General features: G+C 38.1%; 1 protein-coding gene across 1 annotated transcript; it reads left to right on the top strand.

Moving 5' to 3' along the window:
- Positions 1–7,265: 7,265 nt before the first annotated feature.
- On the top strand, positions 7,266–19,494 carry LOC113046058 (KN motif and ankyrin repeat domain-containing protein 4-like). Its single transcript, XM_026206895.1, has 9 exons — positions 7,266–7,372; positions 7,496–8,995; positions 10,054–10,135; positions 12,097–12,429; positions 12,544–12,628; positions 14,938–15,157; positions 16,880–17,022; positions 17,173–17,373; positions 19,141–19,494. Exons 1-9 carry the CDS (start codon positions 7,357–7,359, stop codon positions 19,249–19,251), a joined length of 2,691 nt encoding a protein of 896 aa, XP_026062680.1. The 5' UTR covers positions 7,266–7,356; the 3' UTR covers positions 19,252–19,494.
- Positions 19,495–20,041: the final 547 nt, after the last annotated feature.

The raw sequence follows: 20,041 nt of genomic DNA, 5'->3' as shown, positions 1-20,041 counted from the left end.
GTTGCTATGATCCTCACAGTGAGAACCACACAGTTTGAGTGTCGTTCACAGGCCTCCTCCTGTTAATCATTAAGCAGATTGATGGTGACCTGATATAGACCCAGCACTCAAAAACCAAAACATTTCAGCTATATTTACAGCTAACAATATCATGCAATTATCAAAAAAAATACAGTTTCTGGATCTGTCAAAAGGATCAATTGTAAGGCAATAACATTTTAAATTCAGCAAAAAGTAACAGTACTACAGGAAAACACAGCACAGTTGGTCTCTGTGACCTACCATTTTAAATATATATTTAGAAATCCTTTCATAGTATCTTAAATAGGTCAGGATGGAGCATATTTGACTTTGTGTGACTGTTTGTGAGCTAGTATTGATTTAGGAGGATGACCTGAGGTTCCCAGATTGTTTTGACTAAATGGAGGACAGTTTTCAGCCATAAAAGTCTCTTGTATAATGTTAGTATACGACAAACTATGAAAATGTGCATAAGGCAGACAGTAATTTGAATACTTGGCTGGCTTGGATTTGACTGTACAACAGATTGGCATACCACAAAACAGTTCCAGAATATCCTAATATAGTGAGCCTATATTCATCAGCACCTTCATACATTTAAATTCATCTTTTTTGTGTGTGTGTGTTTGTAGAATTTGTTTAATTGGCAAAAGATAAATCAATTTGCTTGGACCAAAATGACTTGAACGCAACTTATATGCGAATTATGACTCGCAAATACAAACTTCCCAGGAGGACTTGAAAACACCATAACACTTGCACTGCATCTGAAATCGAATACGTAATATACGAAATGCGTAATATACGAAAAAAAGTATGACAAAAGTAGCGTGTCCGAATTCATAGTATTTGAAAAACAGTAGGCTAAAAACACCTTTGATGGAGATTTTATCCCATGAGGCCACATGAGAGGGTTTACTGTATGATGTAGTGGGGTAAGTCTAAAATTAATTCATAGTAATACTATTTAGAACATACTTCATAAATTTTTTAACTACGACAAATTCCGAAAATTTTTGTAAGTTCAAATTCAAACTTTGTACCAACTCAGTGTGCAATTTTTAGTGCGAGTTTAGAATAGAATACAAACATTAAATCTGCGCAATATAATACTAATGCTTGCCTCAGCAGATACCAATAATTAAGAGCTAAATGATAGTAAGGAAAGGATTTTTTGAGTTGATGCAACACTATATATTTTAATATTATTTTGGATTTCAGTTGGAAGCTTGTCCTTTCAGATTATGGAGTAGCGTGCACTAGATTCGATTTGCTGTGGTCACTTGTGACAAATTAACATTCTATTTACCAATGACAGCTAGTTTGATTTTGAAAATCATGAAAGACCAAGGTTGCCCAAGACTGTGTGTGTGTGTGTGGAGTCTTTAGGCCACAGCTGCTAATATCATCAGTACTGACTTCATAGCTCTCCAGCGTCCTACTAAAACCAAAACTAACCATTAGCTATAACTATACTGCTGTCCACTGCCACATGGCAGGGAGATTGTTTCCTATTTTCCTGAAAGATCGTTCAGTTTCTCTCTGCCTTCTATTTCAGCAGAGACTGGGACGACAATACCTCCGAACTTTTCATCATAGTCAAACTTTTTCAGCTGGCTCAAAAGCCAATGAGCGAGCCAAACAAAACAAAACACAAATGATTATATAAAGGGTTGATAGTACAACTTTATGCACGCTTGTTTGTGACCTTCACAACATGAGGACTAAAAATAATAAATTGGGAAATCACTTCTGTTGAACTCAAAGCAGAATTCCAGCAAACGTAAGTCAAAAAGGGACACACGTGGACACATTAATGTGTGTATCATCTATCATATGTCTGTCGTTTAAGATTTGGATTAAAGCTTGAATTTATCATTTCACATGGACCAGCAATCAATCTTTATGTTAAACCCCTAATCTATGGTGTTTAAATAAGGTTTGATAAAGCCATATTTGCTTTCTAATGTTTCTGTTACGAATTGGTTTACTGAATAGCCTACACACAGATTGAATTAGATGCACATTATTTACAGCCTTGTCTTCTATTACTGATGGTTCGACCTGTTTGACAACACAAGCATGCAGAAATACTATAATGTAAATATATCTGAGTACAACATTGTAAAATTGAACTGACATCCCAAAATGACAGTCATTTCTACACAGACTATAATGCACTGTATGTTACTTCTAGATTAGTTGGAATCTAAAATTGCTAACCCTCAGGCTTTAGCAAGTCAAATACCCATATAAATGAAGAACTCATTGGCATAAGTAAATAAAAAATCAAACAACTTGGTTCTGAAGTGGGATTTTATTTTATTTATTTAGGACTCTACAACTGTGCATTTATTTTCCTGGAGGCAAACCCACATAACTAATCTAATAAGCATTAAAGTCATAAGCAGTGAAGTGTTTTATATGCTAATATAGTTCTCTCTCTCCTAGACACCATTAAAACTGATTCCATTCAAATGAATTTGCATAAATGAGCTTCTGAAAACTGTAAAGGACCCATTTTCAGAAAACTGTCATTTGTGCCTAAAAATGTTATTTTTATATATTGCATATATTTTTGCATGTATTTTCTCACCCTTAGATTCAAAGTACCAGGGCTATAAGTGCCAGGAATTTTTTGGGGGTGTATATATGTGTGTGTGTGTGGTGTGTGTTTTTACATGGATTTTGCATTACACACTAACAGTGTTAAGCCTATTAGATAATGTTGCTGATGAATGGCAACTGTTAACTGAAAAAGACAAACAGGCAAAGCCAACTGGTGACCATTAGCCAAAGTAAAGTGGACCTGCATGTTTCTTTCATCACTGATAACTCTGGAAGTCTAGTTATGCTTGTTCCCATCAGTCATGCCGGACCACCTCAGATGACTGAAGTCTTTCTGTTTGGTGGGTGTCACATGCAAGCAGAGCATTTTCATGTGGCTGCTTTATATCCCACAGCGCATGTTAGTCAAACAGTCCAATACAAATATAAGTGTTGCTTAAGTGAACGTAAGGAGAATACAGTTAGGACTATGTTTCTTAACTTTTAAAAGGATCACATTATAATAATGTCCGTTTAAAAGTTCTGCTTTAAACTACATTTTAAATCATTTTTTTTTATAATCTTTTGTCATGCTTTATAGTACATTTATTTTAATGTGACGTGTAAAACACTTGATTCGAATTTTAATTGTAGTTAAAAGTATAGTTTTATTCAATATATTAAAGTTAATTTTTTTTAATGTACTAAAAGCTGTGTAACAATTGAGTATAACAAATGTATATTTACATAAATGACACAATTTACAATTAAATGGCTGTTTTAGTTTACTTTAGAAGTAATTATAAAATAAATAGATAAATAACTGGGTTAAAAACACTCTTATATTCAACTAACTGCATTTCATATAAATTTGAACTTTAATAAAGTTACATTTTCATTTAAATGTAACATACAATTTTGTCCGAAAACATTAAATTTAATTTGCACTCTTTAAAGTATGTTATTTTCATAATATGTAATCTTTTTTTAAAATAAGTGTGCTTCTTTTTCACAAAGGGAGCTAAAACGGAAGAAAGGAGGAATTAAGTTTTCAGCATTTTAAATTCTTGTAAACGTAGTCAGCCTTTCCTGATTTCTATACTCAATAAGCATTGCCTTGTTGATGCTGTTGCTGAAAATCTCCAATAATATTTAAAAAAACGAAGACCAGAGGAAAGAGGAGATACATAAAGAATGAATGGCATGTCCTGAGAGCGCCTCAACCACTCTGTGCCCTATACTCATGAGAAGCCCTGCACTATTTCCATGATTATAATGGATGGTGAGCACTGTGTTACAGTGGATTGAATTACCTAAAGTGTGTGGGTGGCATTTTTAGCCACATGTGCTCTGAGATTCTGACGGGTTACACTAGGGTCCTCTTTCACCCAGTTTCATGTGGGGCTAGTTTTGTACTATTAAACTCGGGCCCCCTGCCATCACATGGATCCTGTTTTGAGAAACATCCCTCATATACAGTTATGCACAAAGCTCCGCCCACTTCTCAGTTGTTGATCCCGCCCTTGTATTTTGATTGGAGGAATAATACAGTTTTCCTCCCACCCAGTGGCTCTGATTGGGTGGGAGGCGGAGTCATGAAAGGCCAGAGTGCCCACAACCCTCCTCCTGCTCAACACACAATAACACTGCTTATGTTTTGCAAGAATTTTACATTGGCATTGCTCAAATGTCTTTTGTCTGCCTTCCCCTCTGAAGCCTCTCAGAAGAAGGAGAAAAGTGAAGAAGGCTAAACTCCAGCACAGAGAGGACACAATGGCAGACATGTGATGTTTAAGGTAAGATACAGCCTTGAAGTATAAAATTAAATGTGAATATTTAAACAACTCATTAGAGAAGTAATGTCAAAGGATATCTTGAATCTCTGAGGATATCTTTAAACTCTGGGTGCCCAGGCATTTACTTTTTTCTAAGCTTTTAGAATATTGCAAAAAAAGTGATTTTGTGTAAACCGAGGGTGTCATTTTGCTTCCATATAATACGTCATTTGTTTATTTTTGGACAAACAAATTCTGGGGTGGGGGGGGGGGGTTGAATGAGATTCAAAGACCTTCCTCTACTGTAATGACTGTGTCAGTTAAACAATCGAGAGATGTCCTGAACTGCTTAGATTGTGTGACAGGAGCCAATGAGCAGGAGGCTTCAGACGGTGACTTTAGAAGACTCGTTTTGAATGTTTCTCAGGGACCAAGTGTTTCACGTGTGTTTGATTATACAGTGAGTCAGAATTTACTTTGCTGCACACATGTCTTCTCATGTAACTGGTGTGCGTGCACATATTGCTGTTGGCAGAGAGCCAAGATTGTCGGCATGGACCAAATTCTGTGGACATGGGAAAAAAAATCACACAGAGGGAGAGATGGAACAACACTCCAAGGATAAGAACCTGTAGATAGATAGATAAATAGATAGATAGATAGATAGATAGATAGATAGATAGATAGATAGATAGATAGATAGATAGATGATAGATAGATAGATAGATAGATAGATAGATAGATAGATAGATAGATAGATAGATAGATAGATAGATAGATAGATAGATAGATAGATAGTCACAGTAGTCATTTTGAAATGTCCGGTAGCAGAGACTCTTCAACACCCCCTCTATCTCCATAAAGTGAAAGGGTGATGGGGGTCCTAGACCAGGAGAACTGATCTTTGGCTTTAGTCCTCCAGCCAGCTCCAAACAGAGGAGAAAGAATGAGGATCTGAGCCAAGGAAACCACACCGCTTACAGGGCCAAACAGGAAGAGTGAAACGTCTGTCTATTGTGTGTGTGTTAAAAATATGAGTGAGTGAGTGAGAAAGTGTGCAGGACCAGCAGTCTGTTTTATGTGACAGTGAATCAGGTCTACTTGAGCTGTTAAATGTGCATGTCAAAACAAAGCTAGCATAACATATGTTATTCAGAGATAAAAGAGAGAACAGGAGAGACACGTTTTAGTGATAGCACAATTAGGAGAGATATCAAAAGACTCACTTAGAAAACCACACAGTCATTTAACGTTATGCATTGTGCAGCAAAGTTTCCTTGTATATGACTGAATTAAAATAAAAACATTTCCAGACTAGTTTAAAACTCTCTAAAATGTTTGTTCCTCTCAAGTTTCCAGTTTAGTCTTTTTTTCCATCCTCCAAGCCTGTCCTTTACAGTGTTTTAAATTTTTTTCTTACAGCGGTAGCAGTTTTTAAGTTGTCAAGAGTTTCAATCCAACTTGTGGTGTAAGAAAGAATGCAGTGGAGAGAATTACATTTAATGAGAGGAGAGTTTTTTCCCCAACAATAATCATTTCTGTGAAATGGAGTGTGCCTTACTCTGTGAACACAGACTACATTGCGAAAGTGACCAAATAAATCCTAAATCTTCTACAGTGTCTGAATTAAAACTTCATATTACATATGTCTGCAGAAGCAATAAACAGCACTCATAATGCTTTAGTATTTATATCACAGCTAATAATGGTGTAAATAAATTTTCAGCATTAAGGCAGAAGTATACTCTACAAGTACTTAAGGGGGCTTAAACATCAAATTCTGTGTCATTTTACTGCATGTGACACTTACAGCATAGTTCTAAACACGTCAACCGTGTAACTTTCTTTAACTAAACTGATGCTCCACCTAATTGTTGACTCTGAAAAGTCAAAACTGAGTGTAGAAGACCGTTTAAAGTAAAGCCACTTCTTGCAATGAAGGTAAGATTTCAACCTTATGTAGCTAACACGTGTTCACATACTAGTGTAGATTAAATTTCAGCATACTGTATTTTGTGTCAGCATATGAGAGAGGTGACAATGGGGTCATGTCAGTCTGTGTGTGTCTACTTGTTCATGTTAAACGTGTGCTCTACCAACACTGTTTACGTGTACCTACACAACAGGTGTGATTAATCCTGCTTCTGGAGGGCCACTTTCCTGCAGAGTTTACCTCCAACCCACTTGCCTAGAAATTTCTAATGATCCTGAAGACCAGTTTAGGTGTTTAATTAGGGCTAGGGCTAAACTCTACTTGAAGTTAGATTAGATACCCTCTTGTTCAGTGGCTGTTAATGGATCTTCAGGATACAGGAAATATTGGTCAGGATATTTTCTATAAGTATGTTTCTGACAAGAATCCTGGAGCCCAATTTTCCTATAAGTCTAAGACTATATCAGCAATGCATTTTTTTGTCTGACAGGGCCTATATACCTCAATTGTTATATCAGTACTTTAAGATCAGCCTACCTTAGCATAGCCAGGTTCTGAGGTATGTCATAACCAAAAAATGTTAGCCCCATTTGCTGATCTCTACTGACATATTAGAATGGTGGAAAAGACTGGTGTGAAAGAAGGGCTGCTGTCATTTTTGATAAGATGGAGTCTTCCTACCAGTGTGAGCGATGCCAAAGTGTTTATGTGTGTTTGTCTGTGTGTATGCGAGCCAGTGGAAGTGTTTGGTCTCAGCTATTTGTGTGTTTACTGCATAGCTCACATTGTTTGGGCTGTGGCTGCTTCTGTGGTGTCTTGAAAGTGCAGTGTGGTCAAAGCGAGGTTGAGAGAGAGAGAGAGAGAGAGATGCAGAGGGATAGAGAGAAAGTGAAGAGAGTCTTCTTCTGTAAATCTACAAAATGCTCAAGCAACTACTTCGATCTCAACTTGTGTTCAAAGCATTCAGAAGTACTTGATTTTGTTTCACTTTACACTTAACAGCAATGTATTTTTGTCCTCAGGAGGCAGGAGACAAACTTAAAACCACAAGAAGCTGAAAACAGACTTCTGCTAAGAACAATGGAAACCAAGAAAGGTATGAATCATACAGTTTTGTTTAGGAATGTGTGGTACTGCAGTTCCAGTGGTTTAAATACATTTGTACTCTTTTGCATACTGTGCATCACTTCTGCAACTCACCCTTGTGTTTTTCTTTTAGAAAACGGCATCTCTCCAAAAGAGAATGGGAGCCAAAGAAGGCCACCTACCTATTCTGTAGAGACACCCTATGGATTCCATCTGGACCTGGACTTTCTCAAGTATGTCGATGACATTGAGAAGGGTAACACCATTAGGAGGGTGCCAATGCAGAGAAGGCAAAGAGGACGAAATAATGACGTCCTGTCACGTAACTTAAGCCTTCCGGGGTATGGATGTAGAGCTACAGAATGGAACTCAGTCAGCACTTTTTGGCCCAAAACCAAACTAAGAGATTCTCAACAACATTTTGAGTTTCGATCTAGTGACAGTGTCTCTGCTGGCTGTGTCAGGAGGGGAGAACCCATCTACAAGTCCTTCACTTCTGCAGAGATGGAGGCTTTTGATGAGCAGCCCTTAGGATGTTATGTCAGGCCAAATCTCTTGAGAGCCTCCAGTTTACCCTTGACTGTTTTACTGAGAAAGCGCTCCGAGTCAACCGAGGATCCAACCAGCCCCAGCAGCCCCAAGGAATGTCTAATGCAAGAAAATGGCTCCTCTGAAGATTTATTCTACACTTCAGACAGCAGGATGGGTAGACCAAACGGGACCATCCAGCGGCTAACTGCAGCTCTTGAACGAGTTGGGGAATTGGAAGAGGAAATCAGAGTCATTCCTGAGCTCAAGGCACAGATATGTATTATGCAGGAGGAGCGAGAGAGACTTTTACTCCAGTTACATTCCCAAAACAAAACCACTGGGCCACAGGATGTTCTTACTGCTCCTCTACACATAAATAACTGGGACACTCCTTCAACTGCCAGTGAAAATCAAGACAAAGCAAGTGATGACTGGATGAATCGAGAATATGACCGGCTAGAGGAAAATGTCAAGGCTTCTTCTGAACAAGTTGAAGCAGTTGTAATGATTTCAGCTACTGAAAGAATCCTTCCAGAGATTGAAAGACGTAAAACGGTTTTGCGAGAAAGAGACCTCTTGGAAAACGGAGACAAAACTAAGTCTCTCACTGAAACACTCCAGAGAAAAGTTGTTTTGCTGGAACAGAAACTTCATGAAATTGAGGTAGACCTGGACAAGACCAGAGCTTTGCTGAAGCAGCAAGTAGAGGAAAGTCTTCTCAAGGATGACAAGATCAAGCAGTTGACCATACAGCTTGAAATGGAGCGCACACTGGCCAAGGTGATTTCATCTGAGAGCTCCTTAGTAAGTACACAAAGTCTTGTAACTGTGGTAGAACTGCAGGAAAGTGGGCAAAAGATGGAAACCACCCCTCAAGTTCTGGATCAACCTCCAGTATCACATGCAGACATGGAGCACCATTTGAAAAGATTGCAAGAACTCCTTCAGGAGCAGTGGGAATGCCTTTGCAAAGATGACTCTTCAGGGAAAATGTCTTCAGATCACTTGCCTCCACGTGTCTGCACTATTCAAGAGCAGTTAACAACTTTAGTCACCCTTCTTACCCTTTATGTGTTTCCTACTGTTGATGCTTCACAACCAGGTATGACTCAATTGCACCTTTAGAGGTACAACAGTTTATCACTGGGGTACCCTCAAAGGGTACTAATATGAACCCTTTATGGCAGAGGTCTCCAACCCTGCTGTGGGAGAGCTACTAGGCGTTTCTCAATGTCAAGTCACTTCCTTCAGAGGCTAGGTGAGACTCCTCTTTAGCATACGGAGAACACGAAAATGGAACAGGCTAGTAAGTGCACGTAATTGCGTCATTACGTCAGTGAAAAGGTCCGTTTGAATAACGCTGTGAATGTAACTAGTTATTTATAAAAGAAATGCTGTTGACGCAACCAATTGTTAAATGACAGGTCCGGTTCAGTTAAGCATTTGTATTTGTATAATTTACAATATCAATACAGTAGTAATTTGTTCTGGCATTTAAACGTCAAACTTTACTTATATTTACTACAGTTATAACAGATGTTTGGTAACGTAAATAAAAACCGTTAACGCTCCGACTACGTTAACGTTCAACATTTTTGAATTTTTGAACTAATGTTAGATAGCAAAACTGCGTGCATAGGATTGTGGGTGATTTGAGAGCGTGAAGAGCGCGAAGGATACACATATACATCCTTTCCTGTGTATGGGATATTCTTCGAATGAAGGACTCAGTCCTTGGTTGAAATTCCGAGGATCCTTGACATTGGAACAGTCCTTCGACTGATGTCGATGACGTAGCATCCTCGAAATACTGGCTTCCGAGGATCCTTCCTTGACATTGAGAAACACCTACTGTCCTGCAGATTTCAGATACAACTCCAATCAAACACACCTGATCCAGCTAATCAAAGTGTTCAGGGCTACTCAATAATTACAGACAGGTGTGTTGGAGCAGGGTTGGAATTGAAGTCTGCAGGATGTTAGCTCACCAGGAACAGGGTTGGAGATCCCTCCCTGCTTTAGGAGATAATAAACTAAACTGTTTATTTTTTGAGGATACTGTATACATTACAAGCTATTTTACATGTGCTATTTCTTTCTACTGACAGTGTTTGATGTTAATGTATGATGGTCTTCTGTGGTTTTTCTGTGAATTGCAAGACTGTAAAATGATGGAAGTTCTTCCTGAAGTAGGAGAGAACCCCAAGACAGAACATCTGAAGACAATCAGCATAAGAGACAGGTAAATATATCACCACTATGGGCAATTTTATGTTAAAGGGGTGGTTGATTGCGATTTAACTTTCTTAACGTTAGTTAGTGTGTAATGGTGCTGTTTGAGAATAAACAATATCTACAAAGTTACAACAGATATTTCTTTTAAAATTCTAGCAGTTTAATGCCTACAAAAACGTCTGGTAAGGGACTACAACAAGCTTCTTCCCAGGTCTGTTATGTCACAAACCAAGATAGGAAGAGGTAGAGGAAGAGAAAACTAGGTGCACACAAAATCTGTTCATACTGTATGTATTATGTCCTGACAGTAGAATATGAGACAGATAATCTGTGAAAAAAATCAAGCTCCTCTGGCTCCTCCCAGTGGTCCTATTGCCATTTGCAGAAACTCCATCGCTCCTGGTAAAAAACAACCAATCAGAGCTGCGGTCCGTAACTTTGTTTGAGTTCAAAATGTAGAAAAATTTATATAATAAGCGAATTAATCCATTTTCCAACCCGTGTTTTTAGCTTGTCCTGAATCACTAGGGTGCACCTATAATAAGTGTTTATATTAGGACTATTTTAGATTGCTTCTGGGGTACCGCGGCGGAGTAACCCAGTACCTTTGTGGTTCTTCATAGACATAAACAGAGAGAAGTAGTTGCGACTACGATGTTCTTCTGCAAGACACAAGCAGTTCTGTTTATTAACCACTAGAGGGTCAAAAGTTACCAACTGCAGCTTTAAGAGACCACAACAAACAAGAAACAAATATACCATTAAGAGCCATGCTTGCACAGGTTCTATGCGATCCTCTTCCTTAATATTCTGTGCATTTCAATCGGACTCAGATTGATAAGCACTGTTGGGAACGTTACTTTAAAAAAGTAATTAGTTATAATTGCTCACAACTTGTTCTAAAAAGTAACTGAGTTAGTAACTGAATTACTCTATAATAAAAGTAACTCGTTACCAGGCAAAGTAACTATTTGCATTACTGTTAAAAAAAAACAAAAAAAAAACAAAGTTGCTATATGTCAAAGGATTTGTATTTTAATTTTTTTTTTTTACCAGTTTTCACAAGTCAGTTGAAATGAGTAGAACAGACAGGCGTTCGTACATAACTTTCGATATTTATTGCACGTCGACAGCAAGAGTTTTATCTTGCACTTCAAGTATTATCTTTGTAAGAAAAGTGTTTTGGGCCACTAGCTTTGTAGATGCGTGTGTCACACATTACATGTACACATTAAATGCATGTCTTGGCTTTTGAAGTAGCGCTTATAGCTCCACCTTGAAAATGCCAACTTTTCATCGGATTACTCCTGACTCACCATTTCGGCTGCTGCTGCGAATCTCTGTGTAGCTGTTGCGTGTGTGTGTGTGTTTGGCGCCGCTGGCGCTAGCGCGTGTGCCGGCATGTGTATAAAAACACTGGCTCTGATTGACTACCATGAAACACATGACTCTACCTTAGCCAATCATAATCGCTTATCTCGTTATTAACCCACCTCCACACTCGCTGTGTGAGCCAGGGGTACATTCGGATTACATAGTTTATTAAATCAATGCATAGTAACGCACCGCATTTAACTTTCAGTAATGGTAAAGGCGTTGTAACAACGGGAAAAGTAATTAGTTAGATTACCCCCTTACTGAAAAAATAACGTCGTTCATAATAACAGGAAAAAATCAAGGCGTTTGACAGAGAAGGGATAGATCAGTGTGGAATAAAGGTAAATTATGTGAAAAATAATGCGTTTTTTTTTTTTTACGAAACATGAACACATATTAGACTGCACCCCATTAACACAATCAATCCTAGAAACAAACCAGTCAACCACCCCTTTAAACAGTACAAATGGTCTTGGAATAGAAAGTTTTAGTTTTTTTGTGTAGTCATACATAATGACTTCAGACTAATCCACTATAACAGTGACTTCAGATTCAGAATACTAATACTCTTTGACCTTCAACATTCTGAAGTGGGAGCATGGAGACAGAGGGAATATGTAATGCTATTAAACTACAAGAGCATGCAGAAGTGGATGTTGGCCTTAAGAGGAATATGACTAAAGAGGAAGGCAAATTATGGACCACATGGACAACAGATTCCAGCGTAAAAACACACAAAAGTAAAAATGCAGAATTCAGTCCAAAAGAAGATACCATAGATGTAGAGACCACAAAACAAGAATATCTACACAAGAAAACAAGCCAGACAAGAGCTCTAGAGGATCAAACAGAGGAAGAGAAGAGGGATTGCATTTCTTTTAGCATGGACTCAGATCAGAAATCCCAGACTATGAAGGAAAACAGGTGAGATGATTTCATCTTTAGGTTTCTTTTAAATTTTTAAATTTTAAACTTTTAAATTCTTACATTTCTTTTTACATTATAAACACTATTGGAAACCATCTGTCCCCCCGCCAGGGAAGCTGTTGATAAAGATTTCATAGAGGCATGCTATTTCCTGAGAGACCACATGGATAAAGTGTCAGAGCCTGATGATGAAATGGTAATATTCAACTTAACGAGTTCATATGTAATACTTCCTGTTTGTCTATTTTAGGCAGATGTTAGTTTGAAGCTAGTGACAAAAAGTTGCTGGTCCAATTCCCCCTGCAGGGAATGAGACATGAACCATACAGTATAGGCCCAGATTTACTAATCAGGGCAATTTGGCATGAGACTGGAATCCCATAAAAGAGCCTACAAGCATGTAAAGTTCTGTGGGTGATCTACTGACAATGAGGAAATTAAAGAACATAAACAAATCCATATAATTTCCATAATGCAATCTACCAAGAGCAGCACAAATTAGAAACTATCGCAGCCATTTCAAGCACAGAATAAGGATTAAGGCATGCTTTTTCGGCATTAAAAATGCCACTAATACCAGTAAACTGACTTGTGCAAAGCTTAGTAAATCAAACTGCATGATTCATTTAAATACTCTCCTCTCATAAATTTTAATTCTGAAAACAAAACTTACAAATGCATATGCAACAAGGTTGGTTGTAAAAACTGTGTCCATGCTATACTGTGTCCACACCCAGCCAGCAATCACATGTGGGGCCCAGATGGGTTAAGTACGGGTTCCATGGTAACTGTGTGGTCATGGGCTTTGGCCGGGTGAAATCAGCGGGTCCCATGTAGGTTTTGTAGTATGAGTCCCACATAGGAAGCCCATATGAGCTGGTTACATGGGCCCCATAAGGGACAGGCATGGGCCAGTTGGGCATGGGTTTGGTCTGGGAACACATATATGGGTCTTCAATGGCATATTTATGGTCCAAGTGGGCATGGGTTTGAATTGGGAACACATATATGGGTCCTGCATGGCATATTTATGGGCTGAGTGGGCATGGGTTTGAACTGGGAACACAAATATGGGTCCTGCATGGCATTTTTATGAACCAAGGGGCCATGGGTTTGAACTGGGAACACATATATGGGTCTTGAATGGCATATTTATGGGCTGAGTGGGCATGGGTTTAAACTGGGAACATATATATATATGGGTCTTGAATGGCATATTTATGGGCCAAGTGGCCATGGGTTTGAACTGGGAACACATATATGGGTCCTGCATAGCATATTTATGGGCTGAGTGGGGATGGCCGGAAAAAGGAGCGTCCACCACACAGATGCCATGAGTGTATTTTGTATTTTTTGGAGAGATGTTTTTTTTTTTCAGAGATTTTTTTTTAAATATATTTTTGATTTGTTTACCAGTATGTTGTGACATTTACATTTTTTTTAAAGATCATTTTAGTTGTTCAATTTAACAATATATTTCTTGCAGTTCAAAGCGTCAAGTGTCTTGTATTTATCTTGGACTTATATTCATTCTTCATTTTTAGTTTTTCTTAGATTGTTTCCTTAAACCATTTGGCATGGTTGGGCTTAGATAGGCCTTGCATGAATTGCCAGTTAGGACCCACATAAGATCCTTACAGAGCCCATTTTAAGCCCATAGGGGCATCCACGGTTGAATCCTGGTGCAAGCCCACTTTAAACCCCTTTAGACAGGTGGGGCCCAAATTGGTTTGACGTGAATTACCCAGTTAAGACCCACATAAGACCCTTACAGGTCCCACTTAAAATCCATCTTGGCATCCACGGCTGGCCCCCGTGTGGATCCCGGGTGCAAGCCCATTTTAAACGTCCTTTAAGCTGGTGGGGCCCAAATGGGTCTGTCATGAATTGTCCGGTTAAGATCCCACATAACACTCTTATAGATCCATTTTAAAGCCCACCTGGGCATCCACAGCTTGATCCTGGGTACAAAGCCACTTTAGACCCATTTGGGCAGGTGGGGCCCAAATGGGTCTGACATGAATTGCACAATTAAGACCCATGCAGTAGCCTTACAGAACCCACTTTTAGTATGTCTGGGCTTCCACAGCTTGCCCCAATGTGGATCCAGGGTACAAGCCCATAATGGGGCCCACATGTGCTGCCCATGAAGCCCTCATCTGGGCCCCAAATGTCTTTGCTGGCTGGGCACATCAATAATTTGTCTGTGTCATTAGTAAATCCTGGCAGCATGTTTCAATGCCAAAAGAAGGTTTCTGCTGGTGCAAGATCTTTGAGTAAATCTGACCCTTAATCTCAGGTACCTTCAAGCAGATTGTCATTGTCGTAAGTGAACTGTTAGTTGTTACACTTTGGAGACAACCACCTGCTAAAGGACTATTTGCTTCCTCTGCCAAGTCTGACCCTGCCAGATAAAGAGTTCCACAGTACTATGCAGAGGAAAAGGAATCTGATGTTTTCTGTTGAGTGGTAACTCCAATATTGGCCTCCTTTGCTGATTTGCAGAGTCGGGCTCTCACTGTGATGTTCCAGCAGTGGTTTCACATATCTGCTGAGGAGGGAGCATGTGCTGACACTGTTAAAGTGTATCTCAACGAGGTTAATTCACAAACACCTACAGTCCTTCAGTTCCTGGTCAACATGGCGGATGATAATGGGAACACTGCCTTGCATTATAGCGTGTCACATTGTAGCTTCAGCATCGTCAAGCTTCTTTTAGACACAGGTCAGTAAGAACATACTACTTTGTTTCATTTTCTCTTATTTTTAACTGTTCGAAAATAAATGTTTTAAAACAGGTCTTTAATTATGGTGTGGGAAATTACATTATAAAATCTTTCTCACTGTGATTGCAATCTACAACTCTTCCAAAACCTAGCTAAAGTAGCGGCCTACTTTGACCATTTTATCCCTTCATTTAAAGAGTTCACCCAGTTCACCCAAAAGTTGATTTATATATATATATATATATATATTTACTCACCCTCTATTTACTCAACCATACAGATTTAACTACATGCACACAGCTATTTAAAACAGGCTCGGTGCTGAGTCTGACTGAAATTTCTGAAATAAATATTTCTGCGAAATGCGTTAGGTTGCACAGAAGAAAGGGCAATCTAGGACCTGTCCCCTATAGTAGCAGAGGACTATTGTTTTGCTGAATAAAAAGAGGATGTCACAGGCTCAGATTTGGTTGACCAATTGGTGGAAAGGGACGTCATGACCACCCACAAAGGGAAAACTAATTTTGAACTTATCCATTTTCTACCCGTGAACCAAAAAATTTGAATCGAGCCGAAATAAAAAACTTTTTTAACAAATGAAAAAACAGAAAAACAAATGTTCTCATTTCTGCTTAATTCATTTCAAATTGAAAACAAACTTTTAAAACGTACACAGACTGACGTTCTACATCAGAACGCCGGCTCCTGCATCAGCAGCACTACATGTAGCATCATGATACCTTCATGACCGCGAGGCCAAGACTGACACAGAACAGAAGAAATTGTTGAATAAAGTCATTATTTTAGTTTTCTTTGCACACAAAAAGGATTCTCATAACTTAATAAGATTATGGTTGTAATAACAACTTTATTCAACAGTTTCATTTCTTTCGTGATATTAACAAAGTCCTTACTACATTTCTGGACTTTGAGCATGTCAGTTGCGTTGCCATCTATGCAGGGTCAGTAAGCTCTTGGAATTCATCAAATATATCTTACAGGTTTGGAACAACATGAAGGTGAGTAAATAATGACCGTATTTTCATTTTTGGGTGAACCAGCCCTTTAAATTAGTACTGACATGCATTAATAGAGTGGTGCAGGAATGTGTCATAAAACCCATTTTTTACAATTCCATCGGCCTGAAGACAATGGGTTATTATTATTATTTTTGTTAAATACTTGAAATAAGGTCTGTGGTTTGTTTGCTCAACATGTTTTATTCCATGACATTCTATTCTAATTACCCCCCTTTTTAAAGCTTTCAGCACCTCTTGATAAAGTTGGTCGCTAACAAGTGGCTAAATGAAGCTACAGAAGTACTCAAACTTTCCAACCCATCTTGGACAATGGATTGTTTATGTGTGCTATGTCTTTTTATGCTTTGAATATAGAAAGGTTAGCTTAGCAACATGACAACATCAAATTCGTCATCATTTGTGTCTCTTTTCTGCTTCTTGTGAGTACTGCTATATTTTTAGTGTGGCGCACATGTTGCTGCCTTAATAGAGTGTTCCAAATCTATCACATGTGGAGTTCTATTTAATTTTGGATGCTGTCTTAGAATGTGATAGACAGGGCTTGAAAAAGAGCTATGTTGTCCAAATACATCTTTCTTTGAACATTGACATTGAGTTTGCCCTGCTTCAGGTTACATTTTTAGCATCCTTTACATTTTCAGGGTTTAAAAAAAAGTTGTGCTTGCTTTCCCTTAAACTTAGGTGTATGTGACGTGGACCTGAGAAACAAGTCTGGCTACACTGCTGTCATGCTGGCCTCTTTGACAGCTGTAGAATCACCAGGAGACATGAAAGTGGTCCAGCAGCTGATGGAGCTTGGAGACGTCAACGCCTGTGTTGGCCAGGTGACGGGAGGCATCAGCCAACTGGCTCAGTGTACACTTTACATCAGAATGATTTAGTTGAAATAGGCCGCTGATTTGCATAAGATCTGGCATGTTCTGTAATGTTTCAGAAGATGGATGTGTTTCTGTTCTAAATAAATGTGTCTTTAGGTGGGACAAACGGCTCTTCACTTGGCAGTAAGACATGGACGTGTCCCAATGGTGCGTCTCCTGCTAGAACAGGGAGCGGATCCTGATGCCCAGGATCATGCAGGAACCACTCCACTGATCAGCGCCTGTGATCGGGGACACGTCAGCATCGTGCAAATTTTGTTAGAGGAAGCAAACTGTGATGTCAGTTTAAAAGACAAGGTAATTTCTTGTGCATGACTTCATTTTAGCTGCTTCTCACATTTTTTTTAAACTGCACAAGAATGCATAACAGTATGAAGTGAGTTAATAATTTGTACAGGGTAATTAGTATATGCACTGTGACAAAAATACAAAACTTTATTGGAGTAAGACAACAGCCCTCTAGACTGTAGTAAATTCAGTGTGGGTTGAAGGGAAACAGTAAGCTGTTTCTGCTTGACAGTTGACCTGTAAAAAAGTGCCATCTGCTGGACACTATCCTGTCTGATCTCTGGAAATGGTCAGTTCATGTTAACATGATGTCAGCCTCACACTCTTCATACAAACAACAGGAACGGACAGCCTCCAGTGTGCAAATAATTCTTACAAAGACTTGGCACTTTCTGTGTTTGAGAAATCCTTGCTTTGCAGCTGAAATAATCCCACAAAGACGTGCCTTTATCACCTCTATGTGAGAGAATGAGAAAGAAAAAGAGAGTGGATGCATATAAGACTAAATAAAAGTGGTCCGCTAACTAGAGCGTTAGTCAGGTGACATCTGCGTCACACTACAACTGAAGAGCTGCTCAGAGAACTAATAAATCCTTTAAAACAGAGCAGGGGCTATAAAGACTTCCTGCAATCTTCCAGATAGCAGCGTTTTGTTTAATGTCCACCTGTTCGATTCATATAAACACATTACCATTCAAAAATCTGGGATCAGTACTGTTTTAATGTTTTGTAGTTTTGTATGAAGACTCTTAAGCTCATCAAGGGTACATTTATTTGATAAAAAATACTGTACAAAAAAAAAACAGTAATACTGTGAAATATAATAAAAAAATTGTAAATAACCATTTTCTGTTTTAACATATTTTAAAATGCCATTTATTCCTATGATGGAAAGCTGAATTCTCAGCATCATGACTCCAGTCTTCAGTGTCACATGAACCTTCTGAAATCAGTCTAATATGTGGATTTGCTGCTCTAGAAACATTTCTAATCAATGTTGAAAATAGTTGTGCTTTTTTTTTCACTGATAATTTTTTTTCAGGATTCTTTGATAATTACAGAGTTTAAAACCGAAATAAAATAGAATGTATTGTTATATTATAAAATATTAGTACTTAGTAGTTTGTTGCATTTTCAAGGTCATCACAGTAGGTTTTTTAACTAAAAGAGATGAGATAAATAGCTTTTCTAAATTTATAGATTTTTTTATTGCTTTTTTAATTTTTTACTCCTTTTGAAAACAGTTGTCCTGCTTAATATTTCTGTGGTAATTGACTCAAAGAAAGTTCAGGAGAAGAGCATTCATTTGAAAGGATTGTTTTTCACTTTTGATCAATTTAATGCATCCTTGCCAGAAAAAAATAAAAAAATAAAAATCTTACTGACCCAAAACTTTTGAACAGTAATGTGTATACATTCTTTTTTGTTTGTACATGTATAGTACATATATCATAGTATTATGCATTTACAATGAATAAGATATTTCAATCATGAAATTCAAATCTAAATGGTCACACTTTGTTAGTCAGCTAGCTAAATATCAGCCTATCCAATTTATTTTTAAAATTGAAAGCGGCGCAGATAAGAATTGAAAATGTCAGATTCACTGTCACCTGAAAAACTAAAAAACAAAACTGAAGCATATTTTACACTGATGTGAATGAAATCCCTGACTAGCCTTGTAGAACTATGACAGAAGACAGACTATATCCACATGCTTTTAAGATCTTTGTAAATGTCATGTATCATATTCATACATCTCTGTTTTGTCTCTAGGGCGGTCGCAGTGCATTATCTCTGGCAACACAGGCCTCTCACACAGAGATAGCAGACCTCCTGAAAGCCCGCACAGAAACCAAGAGCACGGACAAATGCAAGGTCTCTTAGAACATCTCAGTCATTTATACTTCAGTAATCATTCATGTACAGTTACTACTCAGAATATCAGCAATAAAATGTCAATATTATAATTGAATAGTCAAGAAGTAACAATAACAGCTAAATGTGCATCTTTCCTATAACTCAGATCAGAAATAAATATTTTGTTACTAACCCAGTTTCATTCTGAGACATCTTGTCAATAAATTAAACTGTTCTATAAAACTAGTCCAAATCCTTTGGGTGGTTGACTGTGTATTTTAAGAAGACAAATATTCAGACATCTTCAAAGCAGCATGATTTGCTTATCTATTCTAGATGATTCATTTTAGTATGGTAAATCATCTGAAGAGAATCCCTTACCATGGACATCTTAATATACTGTGGAAAAGAACATACTAGTAGGCAAACACTATTAATATAAAGTGTTATAAACAACCCAGGGAAGACTTGTAGCCTGATATATATTGTGTGCTACAGTGGCATTATTATAACACTCTTTTTTACTGTAGCATTGATTCCTGAGGCGATCCAGCCAAACAGTGTCCTAGAATGGATGCCTCAGCACCATACAGTATATCCTGCTTGAGAAAGAATAGTTTCTTAAATTAAACATAAGATTGAAGGAATGGTCAAGATGTTACTGGCAGAGTTTTAAAGCTTCAATCCCAAATAAATCACACTTGCAGGTAAATATCAATAAGAATATGTGATTTGCATTAAACTGGATCTATTATGACTCTTTTTAAAAGACGTTATACAAGTCTCAGGTCCCCAGAATGTGTCTGTGAAGTTTCAG

This window comes from Carassius auratus, chromosome 27, assembly GCF_003368295.1.
Source record: "Carassius auratus strain Wakin chromosome 27, ASM336829v1, whole genome shotgun sequence".
Taxonomy (NCBI): domain Eukaryota; kingdom Metazoa; phylum Chordata; class Actinopteri; order Cypriniformes; family Cyprinidae; genus Carassius; species Carassius auratus.
The sequence above is the reverse complement of the archived record's forward strand: the minus strand, read 5'-3'. Positions and strand labels throughout refer to the sequence as shown.